Here is a 27,123-nt window from a genome sequence, read left to right on the forward strand (position 1 = left end):
AGTTGTGGAAACACACCACAGTTCACTTCATTCCAATGCCATTGAATCTGAATTAATTTCTTTCGGTTAATCACACTCTCTTCAATATATATCAAAACTGGTTATTTTTAAAGTAAAATTTTTAATAAACACAATGTTGAACTCAATACAACCCTGAAGTAAAACAAGCTCATGAAAGGTCATAAAATAACACACTCAATAAAACTCAAATTCTACAACAATGAATATGGTGTGCCATGTGTGATGCAAACTGGGTTAGGGATGCAGAATCAGCTAGACACACTCACATCCTCAAATAACTTTGTGGATCATTTCTCAAACAGTGAAATGGTCCTTATTTAGGCTTGACACTCAAAGTCTATTACAAAATTAAAGTGTTATACAAGGTATGATAAAAAAAATACGGTGAAGGTTTAAAAAAAATGTTTATTGCAGTAAAAGATTTACAACTACTAGTCACCCTCAAAATACTCTCCTCCACTTTGAAAGCACTTATCCCAACACTCCTGCCACTTTGCGAAACAGTTCTTGTAGTTTTCTTTCAAGAGTGTCTTTAGTTGGGCTGTCGTGGCTGCCTGGATGTCCTCAATGGACTGAAATCATTTGCCTTTCATGGTAATTTTCAATTTTGGGAACACAGCCAGAAGTCGCATGGTGCCAGATACGGCGAACAAGGTAGATGCAGACACAGCATAACGTTTTTTTTCGACAGAAAATGTCGTACTAGAAGGGTTGTGTGACAAGGAGCGTTGTCATAATGAAGAATGAAACCGTTTCAACATTTTCCTCAGTTAATGATGTTCAAGGACGTCCTGATCTTTTCTCGTCTTGAACCGTGTCAGATCCACCACCTGCATTAAATTGTTGTGCGTTGCTCTTGGATGGTGCTCTGTATCAACAGTCACTGTAATTTTTGATCATAGTTTGTTGTCTTGACCACACGCAACATGTTGTCACCAACTTTTTCAAAATTATCTGTTGATAAAGCAGTGTTAGAACAAACTGCATTGGATTACACAGCTGGTTAAAAGTTACATACATGTACCTTATACATATGTTACATTAAGTTACCATGATTGATGTGACAGTTGCCAGTAGAATTTTCATGTAAAAGCTTTTATAGAAGAGGCTACTGCCCCAAATTGTTACATTACCTTAAACAGTGGTACTGAATTTCAATGCATTACATTTATAAAATATTCTGTATTAGAAATATTTTACTTGGATAACACATCTTACAATCAATAACCAGATCCCTCAAATAACCAGGTAACAATGGGGGATTTGGTGGTGAACAAAAAACAGCATTCATTATCAAAATCTTACAAAATTACTGATTATTGTTGTCACCTAGATAAAATAATTATTTCCATCACTAATTCCAGACTTTTACACATTTGAATACCTTATATATGAACTGTTGGAATTGTTTTATTTCAATATGACATTTGAAGGACAAAAAAAAACAGTAGGATGAAGAATTAATTTCTTTCACAGTAAGTTGTATTATACAAGGCTTCCATGAGAAAGATGACAATACATTTAATGAGGTATATAACACTGCTAAAATACCAATCCCAACAAAAACAGCTACTCTGTTTATCTTCTTTTTGAAGGTCTGAGATGTTTACCATATCTGGTTGTACTTTTCAATGTTTTCTTCAATATTACAAAAACCCCTTCATTTTCCTGAAAAAGTATATTCCATTTGGAAATGAATATTTAACAAATCTGTTATCAGATTCAATAACCTTCTACTGTATATTAACAATCCCAAATGCTAATATGGGTGTCATCAAGTAATTTCTATGCCTACTTTTTCCACCACAAGTTCCAGCAACCTAGTATCCCTAGTATCTGAAGCTTCAATAGCAAAGCTACTGATAGAAAAGTCACTGCATGCAAAATGTGGACAGAAAAAGCAATATTTATTATAAAGCAATGGGACGTACAGGCACTATGAATTTAGACATTGCACAGTGTTTACATCGAAAATGAAAAAACAATTTTAAAATGTTATGAAGATAAACTTCCAAAACTTTAAATTACAAAATTAGGAGAAAATAACTATGTATAGAATACTGCAAAAAACACAGTATATATAATAATGACTCATTTGCTTTTTAAATTGCTCAGGAACGTGGCATTTGTTATGTCCCAAGCTCAAAGTTCAATAACCAGTGTGACATATCCCAAAAACACATTGTCTTATTGTTGTCCTTCTTTCTTCTCTTCACTTCCGGAAGACGTTCTGTCACTGCTGCCTTCTCTCTCTGATGCCATCTGAAAAAGTAGAATTTTAAATTAAATTAATCAGTAATACATGTTTTTGTCAACTGCTTCTGTCCAACATCACTGCAGCAGAGTTAAATTAAGTTTCCAGTTTTATGCAGCCAAAATGCTAGCTAAAATCAGTGATACAACAATACACAAATTGATTTACTGCATGTATTTGTAAATGCCATTAAAGTTTGAAGTGATTTGTTTTAAGATATTTTAAAAATGGTATTGTTTAAAAGGATAAAACAGCTAATACAGCTTAAAAGAATCATTAACCAAGAGGAAATGGCTGTATAACCAAATGGCAAAGTGTCAAAAAAAAAAAAAAAATCAAATCTGAACAAGAGGTAAATTTACTTGTCATTAAAGTGTTTAGGCAGACTAATCCTGTAAGTATTTTATAGCCCTCCCAACTAAAAAAAAAAAAACAAAAAAAAAACATACATGTAAAGTATTCCATTTCTTAATATGTGCTGAATGAATGCTCGACTGGAAAGTACTCATTAGTTCTGCCAGCTGGCATCATGGGAAGAAGGATTAATCTGCTATAAGAAAAGCCAACTCCGAAGTATACTCACTTTCTTGTATGCCATCTCAAACAGTTTCAGAGATGCCTGTTGCAGATTAGAAGCTGCCTGTCGGATGGTGTCACCAGTCTCTGAATCTTTCCTTGAAAGTAAGTCTCTGACTTTTGTGATCTCATCTTTAAGTTTGTTGCACTAAAAGGATAAAATGTGTAAAGTTTGAGAAAGTATTCGACTTCATGATAAATTGAAAGAGCCAATTGAGACAAAATAAAAAAACATCCTGACAATACAAATATAATGATAATGACATAAGATCAATATTCCAGTCTACATTCAGCAAAATATATCTAGGGAGGGACCACAAACAAGAGAAACTAGATTTCAAGCTTACACATCTGTTAAAAATTTACACCACATTAATTTAACACTACAAAAAAGTACACAGGCACCCTTGGTATTATAGCTGACAATATATAGTGAATATGTGAACACATTAATGAAGAAACAAACCAACCAATAAAGTAATGCACTTGTTCACAGGACTATATCATTAATGCATACCTCGTCTGCTGGAAGCTGGTCTTTGAACTCCTCCATTTTAGACTCTGTGTCATGGACAACCCCTTCTGCCATATTCACTGCTTCAACACGCTCCTGTAAAGACAGTTTACTGTTTAAAAACCATTTTCTTGTATGCAAAATAAGAGCTAAGAGAATAACAACACTGGGAAAAGCCAAAGTGACCTGAGCCACTGTAAGACATTCAACTTTTTCATCCTTTGAGTAGCTCAAAAACTAAGAAGTGAATGTACTACATTGGCGTAGTCAAAAGCCTGGATTTTAATCTAACTGAGAATCTATGGTATGATTTATAAACTACAGTGTACAAGCGCTTCCTGACTAACGATAACAACCCATTTTAAGTGTGCCTGGAGGAATGGGCCAAAAACTGTTTGTAAAATAGCTTATACATCAAAGTGCTTAAAGTTGTTACTGCTGCAACAAAAGGTGTTTCTACAAAATAAACAAGTACGTGAAATAACTAGTAATAAGTACAAAATATGTAATTTTCTTTTATATTGTTTTCTTAACATATTGTCACAAAGTGACAAAGAAAACTTTTTAAAGTATACAATTCTTGGATGAAATATGAAGAGCTTACCTTTCTCCTTCTATCCTCTTCTGCATATCTTTCAGCATTCTTGATCATGTTCTCAATGTCATCTTTACTTAGACCCCCAGATGACTGGATCACAACTTCAAAAAAAAAGAAAAAAAAGTTTCATTTGTGATAATGCTTTGCAGTGTTCATTTTATCTACACAGTTCAAAATATTTCCTGCTGCTACTTGCAGAATTTAGTAAATAAACAAAACGTAAGTATTAAAACTGATAAATTCTAATGATCACACTCGTAAAAACATTACTTAAGTACAAATGCGCCACAACAAAACTAACAATTCATTACTAATATTTTGTTGAAAATAATGAATTTATTTAAAAAATGCTAAATATTACATGGAAACTTCAACATGTTCTGATTAAGTTTTGTGTAGAAATGACTCATTTATGTCATTCACTTCATTAGCTCTCATCTATAATCACGTACACTTAAGGAAAATAACTCAAGATCTTACTCTGCTGTTCTCGACCAGTGCCTTTATCTTTGGCAGACACATGAACAATTCCATTTGCATCAATATCAAATGTAACTTCTATCTGAGGGACACCACGTGGCGCTGGAGGGATCCCAACCTGTATGAAAAAGGTAATTTACTCTGAGCATGAATACAACTGAAACTAAATCATAGAAAATTTACAAACATTGCTTTCCTTAAGTTATATTGAAATCATGTCCAGCATTGTAACAGCCCACATACCAGAGTGAATTGTCCAAGCAGCTTATTGTCTGCCGCCATCTCTCTCTCTCCTTGGCACACCTTAATCTCTACTTGGGTCTGTCCATCTGCTGCAGTGGAGAAAACCTAAAAAAATGTACATAAATCAAATGTAGTAATAAGAAAACCAAATCTTAAACACAGCATTAAAAAAAATTAGTTTAAATAAACAGTAATGCAAAATGTGTATATATAACTGCTGAGACCCCAAAAATGAACAATGCATACTTCACAATGTTCTTAAAAAAAGGTAATTTTACTTTATTGAATCACCATTTAACACTACTTTTAAGTGTTTGTGACTTAATGACTACTTTCATTCCTTAATATCCTGAAAATATTTTGTATTGTTTAAACAAGTAACAGATATGAAATAATGAATTGACTTCATTTATTCAAAAGAAAGTGTTCATTTAAAAAATGTGTACTACTGAACCAAATAAATTACTACCTGTGTCATAATTTTTGTTTTTTTTTATAAACTTTTACACTAAAATGTAAAGCCAATATAATGCATTTATAATCTAGAGTGAAGGTCTTACCTGACTCTTCTTGGTAGGAATAGTGGTGTTCCGGTTTATAAGTTTTGTAAAGACTCCTCCCAGTGTCTCAATGCCCAGAGACAACGGACTGACATCAAGCAGTAGGATATCAGTGACATCACCAGCCAACACACCACCCTGGATTGCGGCTCCAATGGCCACAGCTTCATCTGGATTCACAGATTTACTTGGGGCACGGCCAAAGAGATCTTGCACTGTCTGCTGAACCTGTACAAAACATAACATTTTAACATTGTAAATGTGTCTCTTCTTGCAACTACTTATTATGCAGACAAATGCTTGTTAGCCAAATTTCTTTTGAGCAAACAATACCAGAAGACGACAAAATGCACATTTCATCTGTACTGTGCCATTCACACAGTGATTATTTCCAATTACTACTATAAAGAATGTGTTTAGATTCCAAAGATTGTCAACTGAAAGTGTGGACACCCAACTCCAAAAATCAGTATTAAGTAAATGCATTAGCGGTTTATGGTGTGCACTGATATTTTCGTATCTAACAATATTTTAGCAAAAAAATGCATGTATTTTGCATTTTGTGAGCAGGATAACCGAGATGTAATTTGTGCAACACAAGTAATGTTGAGAATTTGTTTTTCATATAGTTTGTTGTTGTACTACATTGGTCACCACTGTCTTATCTTAAATATCTTTGCCTTCACTCTCCATGAAAATACAAGATTAAAAATGTTTCAGAGACATCACAACAGGAATCAGGTAACAAAATTATATATACTTTTGGATGGAATATTTCTTTACTAAAAATACTGACTATACAAAGGAGTTATACTTTGAGCAAGTTGTCTATAATGTTGGTTTACTTTTGGAAGATGTGCCAAATGATCATCATACTCAAATGTTCTTCACGTTGGAAAGCTGCCAAAAAAATCACCCTCACCTTGCGTTACATGCATACTGAAATACACGCCTTGGAATCAGTGTGAAAACACTGAAATAAGTCCTGTAATTAGTTATGCACTGCGATTTGCTTGCAGCAAGAGTTTCAGCAACTGATGGTGAGATTTTACAAACTGCTGTACTTAAATGTAATACATTTTCTACATAAAACTCATTTCGACGGTTTCAAAATGGAAATTTAACCCTGCCTTTAGGTTAACATGTGATTCCCCTTGTCCCAAAGCAAAAGCATAACTGCAACTGTCATTCTTTCAATGATTTCATTTAATATAAGGTAAGGTAAACAGTGTTATGATTTAATTACTACAAAAAATTAGAAAATGAGATTCAATTAAAAATTTGTACACATTTTTGGTTGGTATCCTTTTTGTGAATGTGATTCTCTTTTGGTGTAAAAAGATACTCTTTGCATTATTTACTTAATGCTAAAATGTCTCAGAGAATTAACAAACCACAGACCCCCTCTGGATAGCAACTAAAGCCATCAGCTTTAACTATTGTTTTTGTCATTGAATTATTTATACAATCAGTCTTAATTGCAATTAGAACTACATTCTTGTTTTGGATTAAACAAGATATATCCCCCCCATTTGTAGGAATGACTTATTTCATATGATACCCTATTAAGAGTATTACTGGGAGTGGGACAACATAAAAAGACTGACCAAGGCCAGATAAAATTTACCTATATGCATGGTGTTTTATTCAGGCATATGATGGATTCAAAGTGTTTCCTGTGTTTTTTGGGAAATAAAATATTGATGAAGGTTTAGGCTTAATTAAATTAGCCTCACCTTTGGCATGCGGGTCATTCCACCAACAAGCAAGACCTCTCCAATTTCACTCTTGGCAACCTCTGCATCCTGCATTGCCTTCTGGCAGGGTGCTACTGTCCTACGAATCAGTTCAGCCACAATACCTTCAAACTGTGACCGTGTCAATTTCAAATTCAAATGTTTTGGGCCAGAGGCATCCATTGTCAGGTATGGCAAGTTGATATCAGTCTATAAATGTTAAACATAAACACAACAGAAAAGTAGAAGCAGAAAACAAAATTTTTCCAAGAAACTACTCAATTATAAATACCTATTGTCAGAAATTTCGATGAAAATAAAGTAGATCAAACTAAGGAATACTGACTAAAATGTCTCATTAATAAAATTAAAAATGCAAATATTCTGAAAACATACGCTATAATCAAGTAATGTATACCTGAAGCGATGACGATAATTCACATTTGGCCTTTTCAGCAGCCTCACGTACCCTCTGTAAAGCCATGTTGTCTTTGGTGAGGTCAACACCTGACTGAAAGGGGAATTAAAAAAAAAAAGGCATAACATTACAAATTCAGGAACCACAGACATGTTAATTGGACAGAAGATCCAATTCAGGAAATTGTACATACATTATATTATATATATAGATATATTTTATATATATATATATATATATATATATATATATATAAAAACAAAGAATGCATTCAAAAATGGAAGTGTTAAATCATTTATTTTCTTCAATCAACAAAATGCAGTGAATGAACAAAAGAAATCTAAATCAAATCAATATTTGTTGTGACCACCCTTTGCCTTCAAAACAGCACCAATTCTTCTAGGTACGCTTGCACACAGTTTTTGAAGGAACTCCTGTGGATGTAGGCTTCCTCACATCCTTCTGTCTCTTCATGTAATCCCAGACACACTCAATGATGTTGAGATCAGGGCTGTGTGGGGGCCATACCATCACTTCCAGGGCTTCTTGTTCTTCTTTACGCTGAAGATAGTTCTTAATGACTTTGGCTGTATGTTTGGGGTCGTTGTCCTGCTGAAGAATAAATTTGGGGCCAATCATATGCCTCCCTGATGGTATTGCATGATGGATAGGTATCTGCCTGTATTTCTCAGCATTGACAACACCATTAATCCTGACCAAATCTCCAACTCCATTTGCAGAAATGCAGCCCCAAACATTCAAGGAACCTCCACCATGCTTCACTGTTGCCTGCAGACACTCATTATTGTACCTCTCCAGCCCTTTGACGAACAAACTGCCTTCTGCTACAGCCAAAGTCCAGAGCACCTGCTGCCATTTTTCTGCACCCCAGTTCCTATGTTTTCGTGCATACTTGAGTCGCTTGGCCTTGTTTACACGTCGGAGGTATGGCTTTTTGGCTGCATCTCTTCCATGAAGACCACTTCTGGCCAGACTTCTCCTGACAGTAGATGGATGTACCTGGGTCCCACTGGTTTCTGCCAGTTCTGAGCTGATGGCACTGCTGGACATCTTCTGATTTCGAAGGGTAATAAGCTTGATGTGTCTTTCATCTGCTGCAATAAGTTTCCTTGGCTGACCACTGAGTCTACGATCCTCAACTTTGCCCGTTTCTTTGTGCTTCTTCAAAAGAGCTTGAACAGCACATCTTGAAACCCCAGTCTGCTTTGAAATCTTTGTCATGAAACTATCTTTCTCAACCTTGGTAGCAGAGTTTGGCTGTTCCTCACCCGATTTTAAGCGTCCTACACAGCTGTTTCTGTTTCAGTTAATGACTGTGTTTCAACCTACGTGTGACATTGATGATCATTAGCACCTGTTTGGTATAATTGGTTGATCATACACCTGACTATAATCCTACAAAATCCATGACTTTGTGCAAGTGTACCTATAAGAATTGATGCTGGTTTGAAGGCAAAAGGTAGTAACACCAAATATTGATTTGATTTAGATTTTTCTTTTGTTCGCTCACTTTGCATTTTGTAAATTGACAACAATAAACAATCATTATATATATTTCTGAAAGCTTTCTTTGTTTACAGCATTTTTTCACACCTGCCTAAAACTTTTGCACAGTACTGTACATACATATACATACACACACATTTATACACACATACATACATACTGTTGTTACTGCATTTATTTTTAACAATACTTGTAAAAGAGTGTCAGGTCAGAGCTAAAACACCAGCTAAAGGGGCATCCATTATTCAGGGCAGGAGCTTAAATGACCCTGATGTTGAAATAGACAGCTCTAACAAGAGAAAAAAAAATAAAAGTGTTGTGAGAACCATAGGACAGGCATTTCCTTAGTATGAAATGTACAGCTGGAAGCCTATGCTGCCTATTAGCCCCTTTAGGAGTTAACAGTGGTCCAGAATTACACAGAAACCAGGAGGCTGACAGGAGTGCAGGATGGATGGTCCCAGGAGTTTCAGAGTTTATTTGTTCTCTAGAAATTACTGTCAGAATCCCCCTCCCCCAACCTGACTGTAGATTACAGTTACTTTTTGATTAGTAAGTGATTTAGCTTGGAGATGATTGGACTGGTACTGAGGGAACTTGTGAGGTGGCTATGAGAGAATACAAAGGTGAGAAAAATGTTTGAAAAGAGTGCATTCACTTTAGTACACAGGTGGATCAGCCACTTTATCTAGAAGACAGGAAATTTCCATGTAGGAAAGGTTAGTGTCAGTCAATTTTTTCCCCCCATTCTCTTGTACTTTGTGTAACTACTTCTATTTTATACCCTTCTCATGTATTTGTTTTTGATTAAAGTACTTCTGTACTTTATCATACAGTATCGTGGGCATTCTAAACAATCCCCATCAACTATATATTGTATTAACAAGTTGTCAAAGAAAGAAAAGAAAACATTAAAAGTAAATAAAGAGTGTGTGTTTCTGTAGTAACTCAAAGACAAGGACTTTTAAGTTCTGTAAGTAATTCAACACACACTTGGTTCTCAGAAATACATATTGGCAATTCCAGAAATCAAAATTAGACAAGTATAGTTAACACAATCAAAGTACACTGTTTTTTAGTTACTTTCAAGCAATAAAGATGACTGGTAGTGGCTGAAACAGTAAATTTAAACATCTGGGTAAGTTTTTGTTTTTAGATATCAGATTAAACTTTTTATTTTAAAACAATACTTCACTTTTAGGCTATATAGCCAAGTGGCCCATGTTTGCTTCCTTCCTGCTTACTTAGAAAGAAACAGGCAATACATAAAAACTGAAGAAAAAACTGAATGGTTGACAGATGTGACAATTACAAATACTGGTGATGTGATCAAATTTTCTGTGAATTTATGAACAAATTAATTACCTACAGAAGGCAAACATTGGTGTACAGTGATCCCCAGCTATATCGTGGTTCAGCTATCACGCCACCGCTACATCGCGGATTTATTAATATTATTATTATTATTACTAGGGGGCTCCGCCCCCTGCTCCCTTTGCTCACCCACCCCCGGGTTTGGTTTACCGGATAAACAATTTAAAGAGATTGTTATTTTCATGGGAATTGTTACATAGGCATTATTTTAATTTTTACTTTAGAACTTTTGTAAAAACATTTGTCCTTTATTTCCTGCCCCAGGCGTGGTTACATCTCTTTCTACCGGGCCTTATAACACTGCTCGAGTTGTGAATGGGGGGTCTGAATGCACACTAAAGAGATGCGATCGGTTCAGCTGCTATCTTGCTGCTGGTCGCACTTTGCGTCAATCACTTAAAAGCCTGTAAAGCAGCTGTCCTTTTATCTGGTATCGATCGCTTTGCTCAACCCCCTGGAGGCACACTATGCTCCTGCCACTTTGCATCTCTCCCACTTGCGTTGTGAAGGAAGGAGCTGAACGCACGCTAAGGAGAAGTGGACGGATCAGCTACTGGCTTTGTGCTGCTTCTGCCAAGATGCCTGTTCTGCTTGTCACTCTACGCGTCGATCATTGAAAAGCCTGTACAGCAGCTGTCGTCCTGTCTCACTACCTTGTCTTGAGCGACGTTAAAATGTTTTATAATAGAGATGTTACTCATATCCTTAGCCCGACATCCACATATCATATGTGTTTACAAAGTGTGTTTTTATAAGTTCACATGTGTTTAAAGCGTGTGGGAGGGGTATTTTAAGGCTTCAACTATAAAAATAAAAATGTTTATTTATATGGTCTTTCTATATTGCGGATTTTCACCTATCGCTGATGGGTCTGGAACGCAACTTCAGCGATTGGCGGGGGATCACTGTACACATTTTAAAAAATTAATAGAAAATCCATTACAGGCTACCAAAGAATGTGCACCTCCAGTTAAGTTTGCAAATGGTAAACAAGACATCAAATTAAACAAAAGTTAAGGAATAACACTCCCAAGTGCTGACATCATAAAACAGAATGGTGTAAGACAGTCAGCTATATTATAAGCATTCCATAAAGCTTATAAAGAGAAATTAAAATAACGCTACTAATTGAACTGGTTTTACTGCAAAAATTGCTTCAAAATGAATAAATCACAATATCACATAATGCTCTAAATTAAATTGTACCACACTGACTATGTAAAATCCTTTTACTGCCCTTGATCATGACACATAATTGGCAGGCTAGGCAGCAAGTCACATTGCTACCATATACCAGTACCAATAGGTTTTAAGAGATTGTTTGACAAATTGAAAAATATTTCCTAATAAAAGAAGTTACAATAATATCAAACTGGTATTTAACATTATAATACAAAATGCCCATCTCGTATTTATCCAATTATTAGAAGATAGCCTAAACTGTATTATTAACTTAATGGTAACCGAATAGAACAGGAAACCAGAAAGTCAAGTTCAGGTATGATTTTTCTGTATCAGTCATTAAAATTTCTTTACACTCACATTTTTTTTCTTTAAACTAAAAACAATCCAGCACTAAGTAATTTAAAAATGCTTTAAAAAAAAAAAAAAAAAAAGAGATGAACCATACTATATTCAGGGGGATTACCTCTCTCTTGAATTCTTTAACAATGTGTTTTAGAAGTGCCTGGTCAAAATCCTCTCCTCCAAGGAAGGTGTCCCCATTGGTGGATTTTACTTCAAATACTCCCTTTTGGATTTCCAAGATGGATATATCAAAAGTTCCACCACCAAGATCATAGACAGCAATGCTAAAAGTAGAACAAGAATTATGAAATACACCTAAATATATTTTGTAAAGAACAATTAAACTGAGAATTTCTTTTCAATAATAGAGACTGGATAAACAAAGACTAACCCAGCCACAGGGGATGCACAAACCAGTGTGTTTCTTCGTGCCGGTCCCAAGCCAGGATAAATGGGGAGTGTTACGTCAGGAAGGGCATCCGTTGTAATTTTGGCAAGTCAATTTGCGGACAATACAAATTTCCATACCGGATTGGTCGAGCCCCAGGTTAACAACGACCGCCACCAATACTGTTAGCCAACAGGGTGCTGGCGTAAGTTGGGCTACTTGGCCAAAGAAGAAGAAGGAGAAGAGGGGGGGAGACATGTCCAGAGGCAGGAGGAGAGGAGGAAAGTGAAGAGAGTGAAACTGAGGGTAAGAACTTTGAATGTTGACAGTATGACTGGTAATGGGAGAGAGTTAGCAGATATGATGGAGATAAGGAAGGTTGATATATTGTACATGCAACAGACTAAATGGAAGGGGAGTAAGGCCAGGTAGATTGGAGGTGGATTCAAATTGTTCTATCTTAGTGTGGATGGGAGGAGAAATGGGGTAGGAGTTATTTTGAAGGAACAGTATGTCAAGAGTGTTTTGGAGGTGAATAAGAGTAATGATTATGAAGCTGGAAATTGGAGGTGTGATGATGAATGTTGTTAGTGCATATGCACCGCAAGTTGGGTGTGCAATGGATGAGAAAGAAGATTTTTGGAGTGAGTTGGATGAAGTGATGAACAGTGTACCCAAGGGACAGAAAGTGGTGATTAGAGCAGATTTCAATGGGCATATTGGTGAGGGGAACAGTGGAAACGAGGAGGTGATGGGTAGGTATGGTGTCAAGGAGAGGAATGAAGAAAGTCAGAGGATAGTGGATTTTACCAAAAGGAAGGACATGGCTGTGGTAAATACGTATTTTGAGAAGAGGGAGGAACATAGGGTTACGTACAAGAGTGGAGGAAGATGCACACAGGTAGATTACATCCTATGCAGAAGAGTTGATCTGAAGGAGATTGAAGACTGCAAAGTGGTGGCAGGGGAAAATGTAGTTAAGCAGCATAGGATGGTGGTCTGTAGGATGACGGAGATCAAGAAGAGGAAGAGAGTGAGGGCAGAGCAAAGGATCAAATGGTGGAGTTGAAAAAGGAAGACTGCAAGGCTGAGTTTAGGGAAGAGGTGAGACCGGCACTGGGTGGCAGTGAAGAGTTACCAGACAGCTGGGAAACTACAGCAGATGTAGTAAGGGTGACAGCAAGAAGGGTGCTTGGCGTGACACCTGGAAAGAGGACGGAGGAAAAGGAAACCTGGTGGTGGAATAAGGAAATACAGGAGAGTATACAGAGGAAAAGAGGATGGCAAAGAAGTGGGATAGTCAAGAGATGCAGAAAGTAGACAAGAGTACAAGGAGATAAGGCGCAAGGTAAAGAGAGAGGTGGTGAAGGCTAAAGAAAAGGCATATGATAAGTTGTATGCGAGGCTGGACATGAAGGAGGGAGAAAAGGATCTGTACCGATTGGCTAGATAGAGGGATCGAGCTGGGAAAGATATGCAGCAGGTTAGGGTGATAAAGGATAAAGATGGAAACGTACTCACAAGCGAGGAGAGTGTGTTGAGCAGATGGAAAGAGTACTTTGAGAGGCTGATGAATGAAGAGAACAAGAGATTGAAGAGGTTGGATGATGTGGAGATAGTGAATCAGGAAGTGCAATGGATTAGCAAGGAGGAAGTAAGGACAGCTATGAAGAGGATGAAAAATGGAAAGGCCGTTGGTCCAGATGACATACCTATGGAAGCATGGAGGTGTTTAGGAGAGATGGCAGTGGAGTTTTTAACCAGACTAGCCGACCTACGGCGTAGCATACGCCACAAAATTATTCATTGATGGGTGAACACTTCCTGAAAGAAAGTATATAATCGACGCACAACGGAGCTGTGCCCATGCTCGCTCTCAAGGCATGCAGACTGCCTGCTCATGTGCCAGCCCCCAACAACTCACCAAACACATCCTCAGTCGCTTTGGTCTCTGCTACAGTCCACATGCACCTCTGAGCCACGTTGACTTTTCATTGCTCTTTTCGGTTCTGGCTGCTTTGCTTTGCTAAGAGGTCTCTCTCATTGCTGCCGTCTTTGTTTGTCCCCGCAAGCTTCTGTTCTCCCTGTTGTTTCTGTGCCCCTTCTTTTTTTCCCCTAACATGGCCACCACTTCACATGTATTTCATCGAAGCAGGCAGGAAGTGTGCATGCCTCGAGAGCGAGGGTGGGTGCAGCTCTGTCGTGCATACCCCACGGTCGGGCGACTTGGTCGATTATATATTATATATATGATTGTTTAATGGAATCTTGGAAAGTGAGAGGATGCCTGAGGAGTGGAAAAGAAATGTACTTTTGCTGACATTTAAGAATAAGGGGGACGTGCAGGACTGCAGTAACTACAGGGGAATAAAATTGATGAGCCACAGCATGAAGTTATGGGAAAGAGTAGTGGAAGCTAGATTAAGAAGTGAGGTGATGATTAGTGAACAGCAGTATGGTTTCATACCAAGAAAGAGCACCACAGATGCAATGTTTGCTCTGAGGATGTTGATGGAGAAGTTTACAGAAGGCCAGAAGGAGTTGCATTGCGTCTTTGTGGACCTGGAGAAAGCATATGACAGGGTGCCTCGAGAGGAGCTGTGGTATTGTATGAGGAAGTTGGGAGTGTCAGAGAAGTACGTAAGAGTTGTACAGGATATGTATGAGGGAAGTGTGACAGTGGTGAGGTCTGAGGTAGGAGTGACGGATGCATTCAAGTTGTAGGTGGGATTACGTCAGCTGGAGGTAGCAGAGTTAAAGATACTAAGATTTGCACTGGGTATGACAATGATGGATAGGATTAGAAATTAATACATTAGAGGGTCAGCTCAAATGGGACGGTTGGGAGACAAAGTCAGAGAGGCGAGATTGCGTTGGTTTGGACATGTGCAGAGGAGAGATGCTGGGTATATTGGGAGAAGTATTTTAAGGATACAGCTGCCAGGGAAGAGGAAAAGAGGAAGGCCTAAGCGAAGGTTTATGGATGTGATGAGAAAGGACATGCTGGTGATGGGTGTAACAGAGCAAGATGCAGAGGACAGAAAGATATGGAAGAACATGATCTGCTATGGCAACCCCTAATGGGAGCAGCCTAAAGAAGAAGAAGAAGAAGAACAAAGACTGGACAGTTAAATGCATTTCTTTTTATAATAGGGTGGGAGGGTGCTGTAGTGGTAGCACTGCTACTTCACTATATGAAGGCCACGGTTCCTGTTCCAGGTGCTCCCTGCTTAGAGTTTGCATATTCCACGCGGGTTTCTCTGGGTATTCTGCCAGAGTCATCCAAGGGCTGCAATGATAGACTTGCAGGGCAGCTGGAGCCTATCTTGGATAAGTGGGTTAAGAAAATGGATGAATTTAAGGAAGAAATAGGGTGTGGATTGTTTGTATATTTATACATAGTACGCTACCGTGGTTATTCGTTTGTCTGTCCAAGATTTTAAATCACCTGTAGCTTGCAAACCGTTTGACCTATTGACCTGTCATTTGATACATATATACTACATGACGTCTACTATCTGCTTTCGAGGTGACGGCAGGACGGCCAAGCAGCGCATGCGTACAGGCTTTGTTCCCATCCCTTCCACCTTCACCGTCACTTCCCCTACCCTCTTCATATCTTAAATCATTCTTGAGGCAGTTTGAAAACTTAAATGCCAGCTTAAGTGAAAAATTAAAGAAACCGTACTAAGTAATTGCAACACAAACACTGACTTAATCAGTTTTAACGCAAAAAGATGCAGACGAAAGAAGGGAAAAGCAGGTTGCTAGGGTGGAGAAAAGAAGAGCTGCTCAGTAAAGCAACAAGCGCATCAACCCCTGAAGAAAATGAATGCTAAATGTACAGAGAAAGAGTAGGAAAACAATGAATGCTCAAGTCAAGTGTATTCGCTGCACGTTATCGTGCATTGCGCCGCTACTGGTGTTTAAAATAATTAATATATATATATATATATATATATATTATACAATATATATCTATCTATACATCTATCTATCTATATCTATATATCTCTATCTATATATCCTCTTTAATAAAATCCCTTTGTGCGTCCAGGTGTCCGTGTGTGGGTGTCTTCTGGTGAAGTGCGCATGCGCGGGGCACGGTGTGATGCGCGATATTACTATCGGAGAAGGTTAGAGGCGTTTTACGGAAATACAAACCAGTATTACTGCGAGAGGAAATTAAAGGTACACAATACAGTGACGCATATTAAAGCCACATACAAGCCAGTATTACTGTCAGAGGAGATTAAAGGCATATTACCGACGCGCACGCCTGTATTACCGCCAGAGAAAATTAAAGGTATATTACGGACGTACAAACCAGCGGACGTACAAGACAGTATTACTGTCACAGAAAATTAAAGACACACAATACACAGCGGCAGCCCACGAAGAACGGTCAGCTCAGCAAGTAAACATCAGCAAAAGAAAGGTTGAAAGAAAGAAAAATACGACCAAGAAAAACAATGAGGTCAAAGTCCCTTGCCATTTAATATAGACTGTGCCTACTAATGCTTATGCACTACTGTTCTAGCGCCCGTTATTGTAACGGGCTAAATGACTAGTGTGTATATATAGAGGTAGCAAATCAGTATCAGCTTTAACAAGACAAATCTAATAGTGAAAGTCTGACAGAAGTGAACTTACATTTTATCCTGGGATTTATCAAGTCCATAGGCCAAGGCAGCAGCTGTTGGCTCATTAATTACTCTCAAGACATTCAGCCCAGCAATCTGTCCGGCATCTTTAGTTGCCTTGGAGGAGAGAAAATAAAAAAAAGGGTAGAATTACCCCCCCAAAGAATGAATGGTTAAATAAATTAAACACAGAGTTCTGTCTGGTAATAGTGACACTCTCTGTAATTTTAAAAATTGTATCTTAATCTTTCCAATTTGTATATCTATTCAACAAGCACAAAACAGCCATGGAAATAAGTTAATTTGTTGATGATTTTGTGTTAAAGAATGAAAGTTATATTTTTACAGATCTTTTTTTACAAACAAAGCTACTTAATTTGTGTGTGTATGTTCCCGGGGGGGGGGGGGGGGGGAATGGGGGTTATTGCGATAAAGTAACTGCACATACCCACTGGATTTGTGTCTCTCTCTCTCTCTCAGCAAACGTATCCAACTAAACTGCTGCTGAGTAACAGGAGACTGATGTACAAGCTTACTTACAGGACCAACATAAAAATGATACGCGAGGTCTTTTAGCACAGCAATGTAGTTGATTTGACATAAAATTAATAGGAAGTTCACTCAAAGAACATGCAAACTCATTAACTCTTTTAGGGCGGATGTCGACTTTTGTCGACAGGAGGGGTTGAAGGCGGATGTCGACAAAAGTCGACATCCAGGGATAGAGGGCGACAATCAGCTGTTAATGGCGACAAATCTCACTGTCACGTCACAGGCATTCCCTCTGTGCTTGGAGGAATGCTAGACTTGTTGACTCGGCAAATAAACCTTGCGTGTGCGTGAGTTGCGAAATGTAAACAGGCAAGATGGCACCGACATGTGAAAAGGCAGCGAAGCAAGTGCAGAAAAGAAAACACTCGCATTATGCGCATTTGCGCATTATCGCGGAGTCGGACTCTTGATTTTTCAGAATCGGACTTTATTGGCAGTGATCAGGAGATCGAGCAAGAGAGTTAGAAGCAGGCATCAGCTGATCAGACACCAGCCGATGCCGCGCCAGCGGATCTGCTGCCAGTTGCGTGCCTTCGCGCAGCCGATGCATCTACGGCAAGGTTCGCATGGATAAATACACAGACATTGATCCGTTGAGAGCTGATCTGGCTACCGGAGTTTACAAGACGGCATGGCTTGCTGTTGGACACGACAGATCACCAGCTGCTGTACTTCAGGCTGCTCTCTCCTGATGCTGCTTTTCAGCTACTGTCAGACGAGACAAACGGGTAGGCAGAGATTTTTTTTGAATCGCGGGCTGCGTTTGCATCGCATTCTCGTTTTTCAAAGTGGAAACCCACAACGAAAGACGAGATGAAGCGCGCTGTGGCATTACAAATAGAGATGAGACAGAATTGGTGATATAACTTCAGGGAGCATTGGTCCAAACGTGTTTTGTCCCCTGGTGGCTTAGGTACGTGCTGCTGCAAAGTTTTATTCACTTCTGTAATAAACAGAAGCAAATCCCATGGGGTGAGCCAGGCTATAATGCCATACATAAAGTTTCAGAAGATGAAAAGAGGTGACAATACGGTTTTCATGCTGGCAGAAAACTTGGTGGCAGTGGCATGGCATGATGGCAAATGGGTGACTTGTCTCTCTACAGTACACACTAACAATATATGTTAGAAAGTGCAGCAACAGACAATTGAAAAATAGGCACCAAAGCAACACGTATAGTAAGGAGTGCAATGTGGCAATGACTGAAATTGGCTGCTTTGAGCGAGATCAGACTTTGCTGTGTAAAATGTATGTGATATGTATGTGAAATCATAGAGTATGCAGGCTCATACAACATGCAAGACAGTAACATTTGTCAAAAGGAAATATTTTTTGTTGATTTGATATGTTAAACAATTGCTTTGTGTTCTTTTTTAAAAAATGTTAGTTTTTGGAAAAATATTCAGCCCTGGGAGAAAAGAAACAAAAAAAAAATTAGCCCTAAAAGAGTTAATCTCAAATGTGCAGTTATAACCAGTCTAAGTGCTGTGCAGGCAGCAGCTTTTTACTTAAGCCCCATTATCTCAATTTGACATTTTTAATGCGCTTCTCTAAAAAGCCAAATTTCCCAATTGAGACGAAGCTGTATCTGATCATTCTTGACCTAAACAAGGGCATACATAAATTAGCTTCTTAGATAACTGTAAAAAAATAAGGAAATTTAAGATAAAGTCAAATTTCTATACTGTGAAGTAGGAGACATTTTCTTACTTGCCGCTGGGAATCGTTGAAGTATGCTGGAACTGTAATAACTGCGTTCTTTACATTGTGACTCAGGTAGCTTTCTGAAGTAGAGGAATTGAAGATGTCATAAGAGTAATTACATGCTGTAAACTGAAAATAAGACAGCTAACTTGCTAAAGCAAAATCTACAATTAAAAACAAATAGTAAGGAAAAAAATCCATATTCTAAAACAGAAGCAGGAATATGGGAAAAGAGTGTAAATCAACCAAACAGAATAAAATGGATTTGAATTACCAGTACTCTAGTTTTATTGCAATTAGATCAAGGGGACTGAAAGTTGGAGCAGGAGAGGATGAATATGTTACCATTATTAATCATCTTCAGCTTAGCCCACCCCAAAAAAGTTACTTGTTGCGGTCTAAGGAAGAGTTATCAGACCCAAAGCGAATAATATAAAAAACACCACTGTATACTTAATGAGGAGATATCTCAAAAAATGTTTTTAAAAGAACTTTTTCCAGTTGCAAACAAGGCAAATATACAGGTGCTGGTCATAAAATTAGAATATCATGACAAAGTTGATTTATTTCAGTAATTCCATTCAAAAAGTGAAACTTGTATATTAGATTCATTCACTACACACAGACTGTTGTATTTCAAATGTTTATTTCTTTTAACGTTGATGATTATAACTGACAACTAATGAAAGTCCCAAATTCAGTATCTCGGAAAATTAGAATATCAATTAAGACCAATGCAAAAAAAGGATTTTTAGAAATGTTGGCCAACTGTAAGGTATGAACATGAAAGGTATGAGCATGTACAGCACTCAATATTTAGGTGGGGCTCCTTTGGCCTAGATTACTGCAGCAATGCGGCGTGGCATGGAGTCAATCAGTCTGTGGCACTGCTCAGGTGTTATGAGAGCCCATGTTGCTGATAGTGGCCTTCAGCTCTTCTGAATTGTTGGGTCTGGCGTATTGCATCTTCCTCTTCACAATACCCCATAGATTTTCTATGGGGTTAAGGTCAGGCAAGTTTGCTGGCCAATCAAGAACAGGGATACCATGGTCCTTAAACCAGGTACTGGTAGCTTTGGCACTGTGTGCAGGTGCCAGGTCCTGTTGGAAAATGAAATCTGCATCTCCATAAAGTTCGTCAGCAGCAAGAAGCACGAAGTGCTCTAAAACTTCCTGGTAGACGGCTGCGTTGACCTTGGACCTCAGAAAACACAATGGACCAACACCAGAAGATGACATGGCACCCCAAACCATCACTGACTGTGGAAATTTTACACTGGACCTCAAGCAACGTGGATTCTGTGCCTCTCCTCTCTTCTTCCAGACTCTGGGACCTTGATTTCCAAAGGAAATGCAAAATTTACTTTCATCAGAGAACATAACTTTGGACCACTCAGCAGCAGTCCAGTCCTTTTTGTCTTTAGCCCAGGCGAGACGCTTCTGACGCTGTCTCTTGTTCAAGAGTGGCTTGACACAAGGAATGCGACAGCTGAAACGCATGTCTTGCATACGTCTGTGCGTGGTGGTTCTTGAAGCACTGACTCCAGCTGCAGTCCACTCTTTGTGAATCTCCCCCACATTTTTCAATGGGTTTTGTTTCACAATCCTCTCCAGGGTGCGGTTATCCCTAATACTTGTACACTTTTTTCTACCACATCTTGTCCTTCCCTTCGCCTCTCTATTAATGTGCTTGGACACAGAGCTCTGTGAACAGCCAGCCTCTTTAGCAAAGACCTTTTGTGTCTTGCCCTCCTTGTGCAAGGTGTCAATGGTCGTCTTTGACAACTGTCAAGTCAGCAGTCTTCCCCATGATTATGTAGCCTACAGAACTAGACTGAGAGACCATTTAAAGGCTTTTGCAGGTGTTTTGAGTTAATTAGCGGATTAGTGTGGCACCAGGTGTCTTCAATATTGAACCTTTTCACAATATTCTAATTTTCCGAGATACTGAATTTGGGACTTTCATTAGTTGTCAGTTATAATCATCAACATTAAAGGAAATAAACATTTGAAATACATCAGTCTGTGTGTAATGAATGAATCTAATATACAAGTTTCACTTTTTGAATGGAATTACTGAAATAAATCAACTTTGTCATGATATTCTAATTTTATGACCAGCACCTGTATACAAGGTACAAAGCCAACAATACAAGATATTACATTGCATGGGCTAATTAGTCAATTATCAGAAAAATAAATTGCCAAGTAAAATCTCAGTCATGCAGCACTAGGTGTGTCAAATGTCTGTCCAGCCCCAAATGAAGGCTTACACTTAACAGGGTAAAAACCAACCTCCATTCGTTTTATTTTTTCCACCAAACAGTATCAAAATCTCCTTACTGATTTAGAAACATTAATGCAGCTCTTTAACAACTCTTGTTCCCTGTTAAAAGTTTGGCACATCTACAAATACTGTAGCTTGCAGGTGCTTAGACCCTTATATGGAAGCCTGAACCCTAATTGCTTCATTTAGATACATGTAGCTGACATCTTTAGTAGATGCATGTACACAAACAGTGGCTACAAAACAATCTTAAATATGTAAATACTAAGAAATAAATTTCCTGTCCCCCTCAATGTCCCATAGTTACAAAAAACCCACCTGCAGTTTCCTTCATTTTCATAAGCACAAAGGCGCCAACCTGACTGGGAGAGTACATCTTCCCATGAGCCTCTACCCAAGCATCTCCGTTTGTAGCACGAACAATCTTATAAGGTACATTTTTTCTACAAACAGGACACATGTTAACAGATAATGTTAATGTTTAAAGAACTGGCATTAATTTGTATTTAAAACACAGACACACTTAACTTAAATTACCAACATCAATTTCATAAAACACACTCCAAATAATTACCAGAAAAAACGCCAGAGAAAGTAACATTTGTTTTTGATTTCAAAGATAGCTTGCAAGAACTTGCATCCTCGATTTTGACATTGTGGATTCTTGATACACTAGGCCAGATATAATATTAAATTCTGCATAAAAATCTTGTTTGCGGGATTTACAAAAATTTACCAAGCATACAGTTTAAATATCACCTTGTTAAGAATCAAATAATGCTCTAGGATTCTTAGTAAAATGAAAAGAAAAAAATAAATAAATGTTCATGCACACTGCTATTGTTAAATTATGTGCATGTTCACCTCTAAACACCCGTCACACCACTAAGCTCACTAATGAGGGTTGAGAAACACAGTAAATCTTCAGATAACAGACCTGCAACTTGACTGGGCAAAGGTTAACACAGACAAATCCTTAAAACCCCAATGGCATATTTATATTAGAATTAAAAACCACAGCTGACAACCATCTGTCCACAATCTAAAAAGATTTTAACCAACTGTACAATTTGAAACCAAAGGAAAAAAAACAAAAAAAAACAAAAAAAAAAAAAAACTGGCAAGCCTGACTGAAATAATTCAAACTGATAAAGAAAGATAGATGGGCAGTGGTTAAGTTATTGAATCCTGGATTTACATCTTTGGCCTGTTTGCATTGCTTTCTTTTTTGTACTTTGTTTCCTCTCCCAAACGTCAAAGAAACATGTTTGGTTAATCATGGACTCCCCATGAGTGAAAGTAAACCCTGTGTGTAACTATGCCCTACAATGGACTAGTCAACTGTCCACGGGTGTTTCTTGCCATGGAACTAGTGCTTCTGGGATCAGATTCACCTCTCTGGAAACCTGGACTGGACGAGCAGGTTAGAAAAAGGAAGGAAGGCTTAACTGATGTGTGCCAGTTCACATGATCTATAAGTCGGTGATAGGCAGTGCAATTTTCTATGCTGGACTGGTAACACCACTTCAAATGTGGCCAAACAAATCAACTGCAATACTAAAAAAATGCAGGCTCTATTATGGGATGCACTGTCAACCGGGTGGAGGTAGTAGCGGAGAAAGGAATGAAGACAAAACTTACGGCCATAAATAATGCGGTACATCCTTGGCACACTATATGGAGTACTTTTAGGCAAATAATTATGCCATGAAAGTCTACTGGAGCTCTTTCATAACTGTGGAAATAAGTCTTTATACTGCTTCACTGTGACAGCTCTCTCATCTTTAGCCAAGTCAAACTTTTTTTTTTTTCCCATTTCTGAAAATCGTGTGTATATTGGAAGGGGGTTTGTTGTTTCCTATAATTTTCCTTGAATGTCTCAAAAATCTAAATTTCCTACTTGGGACAAAAAGTACTGTCTATACATACTGTATTTCTTCATGTAACTGTACTGGGATTCTGCTCCCATTAAATACAAAATGTTCTGCTAACACCAATGTATAATTAACTGCATGGTTCCATGTGTTTATCAATTACAAGCTTGACACAAGATGCAGAATCACCACAGCCTCAGAGGCGTGCCTTAAAATTGCATGGTTATACACAACTGTAACCAAATGGACCAAGAAACTCACTAAAATAAGGATCTGAAAAAATTACAGACCAACTGCTCACTGAAAGCCCATGGCCTGGCACATTCAGAAGTAAAAGGATATAAAATCAAAAGTTTGTATTCTATATGAAAAAGCAACTCGCATTAACAATTTTAAACACCCTGTTAGAGCAAAGTTAATATTAATGAAAAAGCAACTCGCATTAAGCATTTTAAACACCCTGTTAGAGCAAAGTTAATATTAACTCAAAAGTACAAAACATCATCTATGTACAATATGTAAATACTGCAGCATTCAGACATTTTTTTCCTGTAGACAATGATAAAACCAAGCAAAAACCTATAAAAATGACCAAAACCTGAAACTGTAATTGCAGCCAAAATACTAGGACTATGGTAAACTTAAGACTTTTACTTGAAGTCAACTTTTCTTACTAACATAAGGTACTTACAAGTAAAACTTTTCTTCTACATAAAAAACTAAGAACTTATATATTTTTACCTATTTTGTAAACATGTGACAATATTGACACAATTAACCCTATTATATACAGTATACACTTTTTAACATACATGTCTTTTTGAACTTCAGGATCATCAAAGCGACGTCCAATCAAACGTTTTGTAGCATAAAGAGTGTTATTAGGATTGGTTACTGCCTGCCGCTTTGCTGGCATCCCAACCAGTCTCTCACCATCACCAGTAAAGGCAACAACAGATGGGGTTGTTCGAGCACCCTCTGCATTTTCAAGGACCTGGAAGGAAAATACTATATTTTAATATCTCATCCATAAACAAGTAACATTAAAAATACTTTTTCAAGTGCTCTAAAATGACTAATATGGAAGCATATGGTAAGGTTTGGTGTAATGCTAAAAAAAGTAAATTAAGAATAAAATTGCCGCCTTTACCTTTGCTTGTTTTCCTTCCATTACTGCCACACAGGAGTTGGTAGTTCCTAAATCGATCCCTATAACTGCTCCTTTAATTGCCTCAGATCTACAAAGCAAAGACATTAATTTTCAAGACACTACTGAAAAACTTAATTGTAACTTATTATTTTTGACTGCTAAGAGGTTCTTTAAAACTGAAATTAACTATATTGTACGTAAAGATTAAACACAAAACTCTTCTATAACCGCCAAGAATAGGGCCAAAAATCTTTGAATATATACCCTGTATATTTTAAACTTAACAAAAACACAAGCCACATTACAAATCTGAAAGGAAAACAAAATCTACAAGTGATGCAAAAACATGTATCTAAATATATAAAATTAAATCTTAATACAAATTATTAAGTGCTTTAAATTTACATGTGTTATTTATAATTCATATATACAACATCCAGTAAATGTGACCAAGGGCAAGACTCAACCACAGGTTGAATGATGCAACTTCAGTGCAATCTAAAAGTAAAAAAAAAAAAAAATTCACTGCGTAAATTCACGCACGCAAACATTAGCATTATGTCTGCTACTTCTTAACAGGTTCAATTTTGTACACGGTGAAATATGCACCTCGATTCTTTGAACCTAACCTCGTATTCGTCTGAAATTGCTTTAAATCACAAACTTAACACTTACGCATAATCCCGTCTGGATAATACTCTGAGGGCGTCTTGACTCAGGCCATTCCAACATGCCTATAAAAACGAAGAAGAAGAAAAAAAAAAACAGGACAAGAGTATTTAAGCTTCGGTGAAACCAACAGAAAAACACAGAACTGTTGAATGAAATCACTGGCTATTACTTCACGATACGGAGATGCTGCGTACAAAGTCTAAAATAATCCATATGATTATATGGGAAACAAAAGACTACATTTTAGAAACACACCGTATACTTGTTAATCGATATACAAGATTTTTCCACACTCGTCAATGATGCAATTATTCGCGAGCACATAAATTTTTAACAAAAAAAACAAATCCATGCAAAGTAACCTCAAATGACAAAACAACGCAGACACCATGCGCAGATTGTCAATGTGAATACACCTCCAGCAGGTTTTCATTTCAGGGGAAAACAATTTGCCTTAAAAGTGTCAAGTCATGGTGCGGGAATACCAGATTTTCAACAGGTTTGAACGCTCATGCCTATGTCAGGTATTCAATACCAATTTGACTTTCAAGATTTAAAGTGTAAAACTTAGTTAAAATAACGGAAATAAAAATCCCCAGAAATTATGGTTAATGCTGCCTCAGGCGCGAAACTGAACCATTGCGCACATTCCTAAAGCCCATCAAACCAATTCATTTCTTACCTTTTTCACCAGTGAACTGATGCCACGGGGACAACCTGTCCTAAGTTGAAGCAGTCTCTGTGATGCCACATTAAGCATGATGTTGACCTTTTTGTTAAAACTGTATGAAAAGATAACGCAAGCCGGTTTACGGAACAAATGCTATTTTTTTCTAAAACCCGTTTGCCAGACAAAGGACAGTGTGGCAAAATAAACAGAAGTCGTATATATGCTGCCAGAATTGATATAAACTACAGAAAATACACCCGCAACCTCAACTCCTTCTGCAGTCGTTCTCCGCTTCTGGAACGATCCAAACTCACATGGGCTGACACTCGCAACGAGAGGACCCAAATATGGGAGGCCGTAAAAACGCCTAACAATAAATTTTTAATTTTAACAAATCCTATTGCTTTAGTTGGATAAATACATTTTGTAAAATAATGTTTGTGATATAAACCTTCCTTTAATATATAAAAATGTATTTTTTGAAAAATGAAACGTTACTTTAAAGATAGTACTATCCGGCATTTACAATAGACAGAATACGTGGGTCCTAAAACAAAACCTGAAGGTCACATGGAAGCAAGAGGAAAAGGGCACCGATGGAGTCTTCTGCGGCCTTGGTGCTGTCAGAGAGCACGTGAGTCGCCAGGATGTTTCGGTGTCAACCTTGGCAATGTCTTCATTTGAGTGCATCAACAATAAGACAGTAGATAAAGAGCATTTGTAAGTCGCCTCTTAAGAGTTGCAGTCATGTTTCAAACTTAGTTTTTTTAAACGATTTATCGTAGTTTGTTTAATGTTTAATTTCTTATATGGTAAGTATAGTACGTACAAATGTTAATAGTACTTTATGCCAATATGGCATGTACTGGCCATCATTTCTAAATATGAAATTCGTCCCATACAGTTTCAAAGTATTATTCTGTTTAAACTTGAGGTAACAATTGATTTTTTTGACTGGTCAGGTGGTATCGTTTGCATTGTGATAGTACGTTAGGACAAATGACTCAGATTTCTAAGAGATGAACTATTATTGAAGTGAGTTTTCACCCAGATGATTATCCTGAAAAAGACTAGTTTATTTTCTGAACTCTGTGTATTATAAATGCGCCAAAAATACATAAAACAACAAGAACATAAGAGAAAAAAAAACTATGGGAATTATACGTGAAAACAAACAGCACCATCGCAATATATCACATTTCCCACCCCCCAGATAACATAATCCTAAAAATAGGCTGGCTGGTGAAATATTCTGTTAGGACGCTCCAGTTCAACCTCTTGACAGGCCCTCGAAAGGAGCAACTTTACTGGGCTCCTCCTGAATGTGATGAGGTGTCATTCCCAGTTGATTGTTG

The 27,123-nt window shown here is 37.7% G+C and overlaps 1 protein-coding gene across 1 annotated transcript; it reads right to left on the reverse strand.

Moving 5' to 3' along the window:
• Positions 1-1,909: 1,909 nt before the first annotated feature.
• hspa9 (heat shock protein 9) lies at positions 1,910-26,078 on the reverse strand. The gene is made up of 17 exons (XM_028812875.2): positions 25,781-26,078; positions 25,102-25,160; positions 24,427-24,514; positions 24,089-24,270; positions 21,721-21,845; positions 19,122-19,195; positions 16,870-16,976; positions 11,950-12,112; positions 7,401-7,493; positions 6,983-7,192; positions 5,247-5,474; positions 4,687-4,791; positions 4,444-4,561; positions 3,970-4,064; positions 3,369-3,461; positions 2,859-2,999; positions 1,910-2,283 (listed from the first exon to the last, which is right to left on the reverse strand). Exons 1-17 carry the CDS (start codon positions 25,856-25,858, stop codon positions 2,209-2,211), a joined length of 2,034 nt encoding a protein of 677 aa, XP_028668708.2. The 5' UTR covers positions 25,859-26,078; the 3' UTR covers positions 1,910-2,208.
• Positions 26,079-27,123: the final 1,045 nt, after the last annotated feature.

This window comes from Erpetoichthys calabaricus, chromosome 11 (genome assembly GCF_900747795.2).
Source record: "Erpetoichthys calabaricus chromosome 11, fErpCal1.3, whole genome shotgun sequence".
In the NCBI taxonomy this organism is placed as follows: domain Eukaryota; kingdom Metazoa; phylum Chordata; class Cladistia; order Polypteriformes; family Polypteridae; genus Erpetoichthys; species Erpetoichthys calabaricus.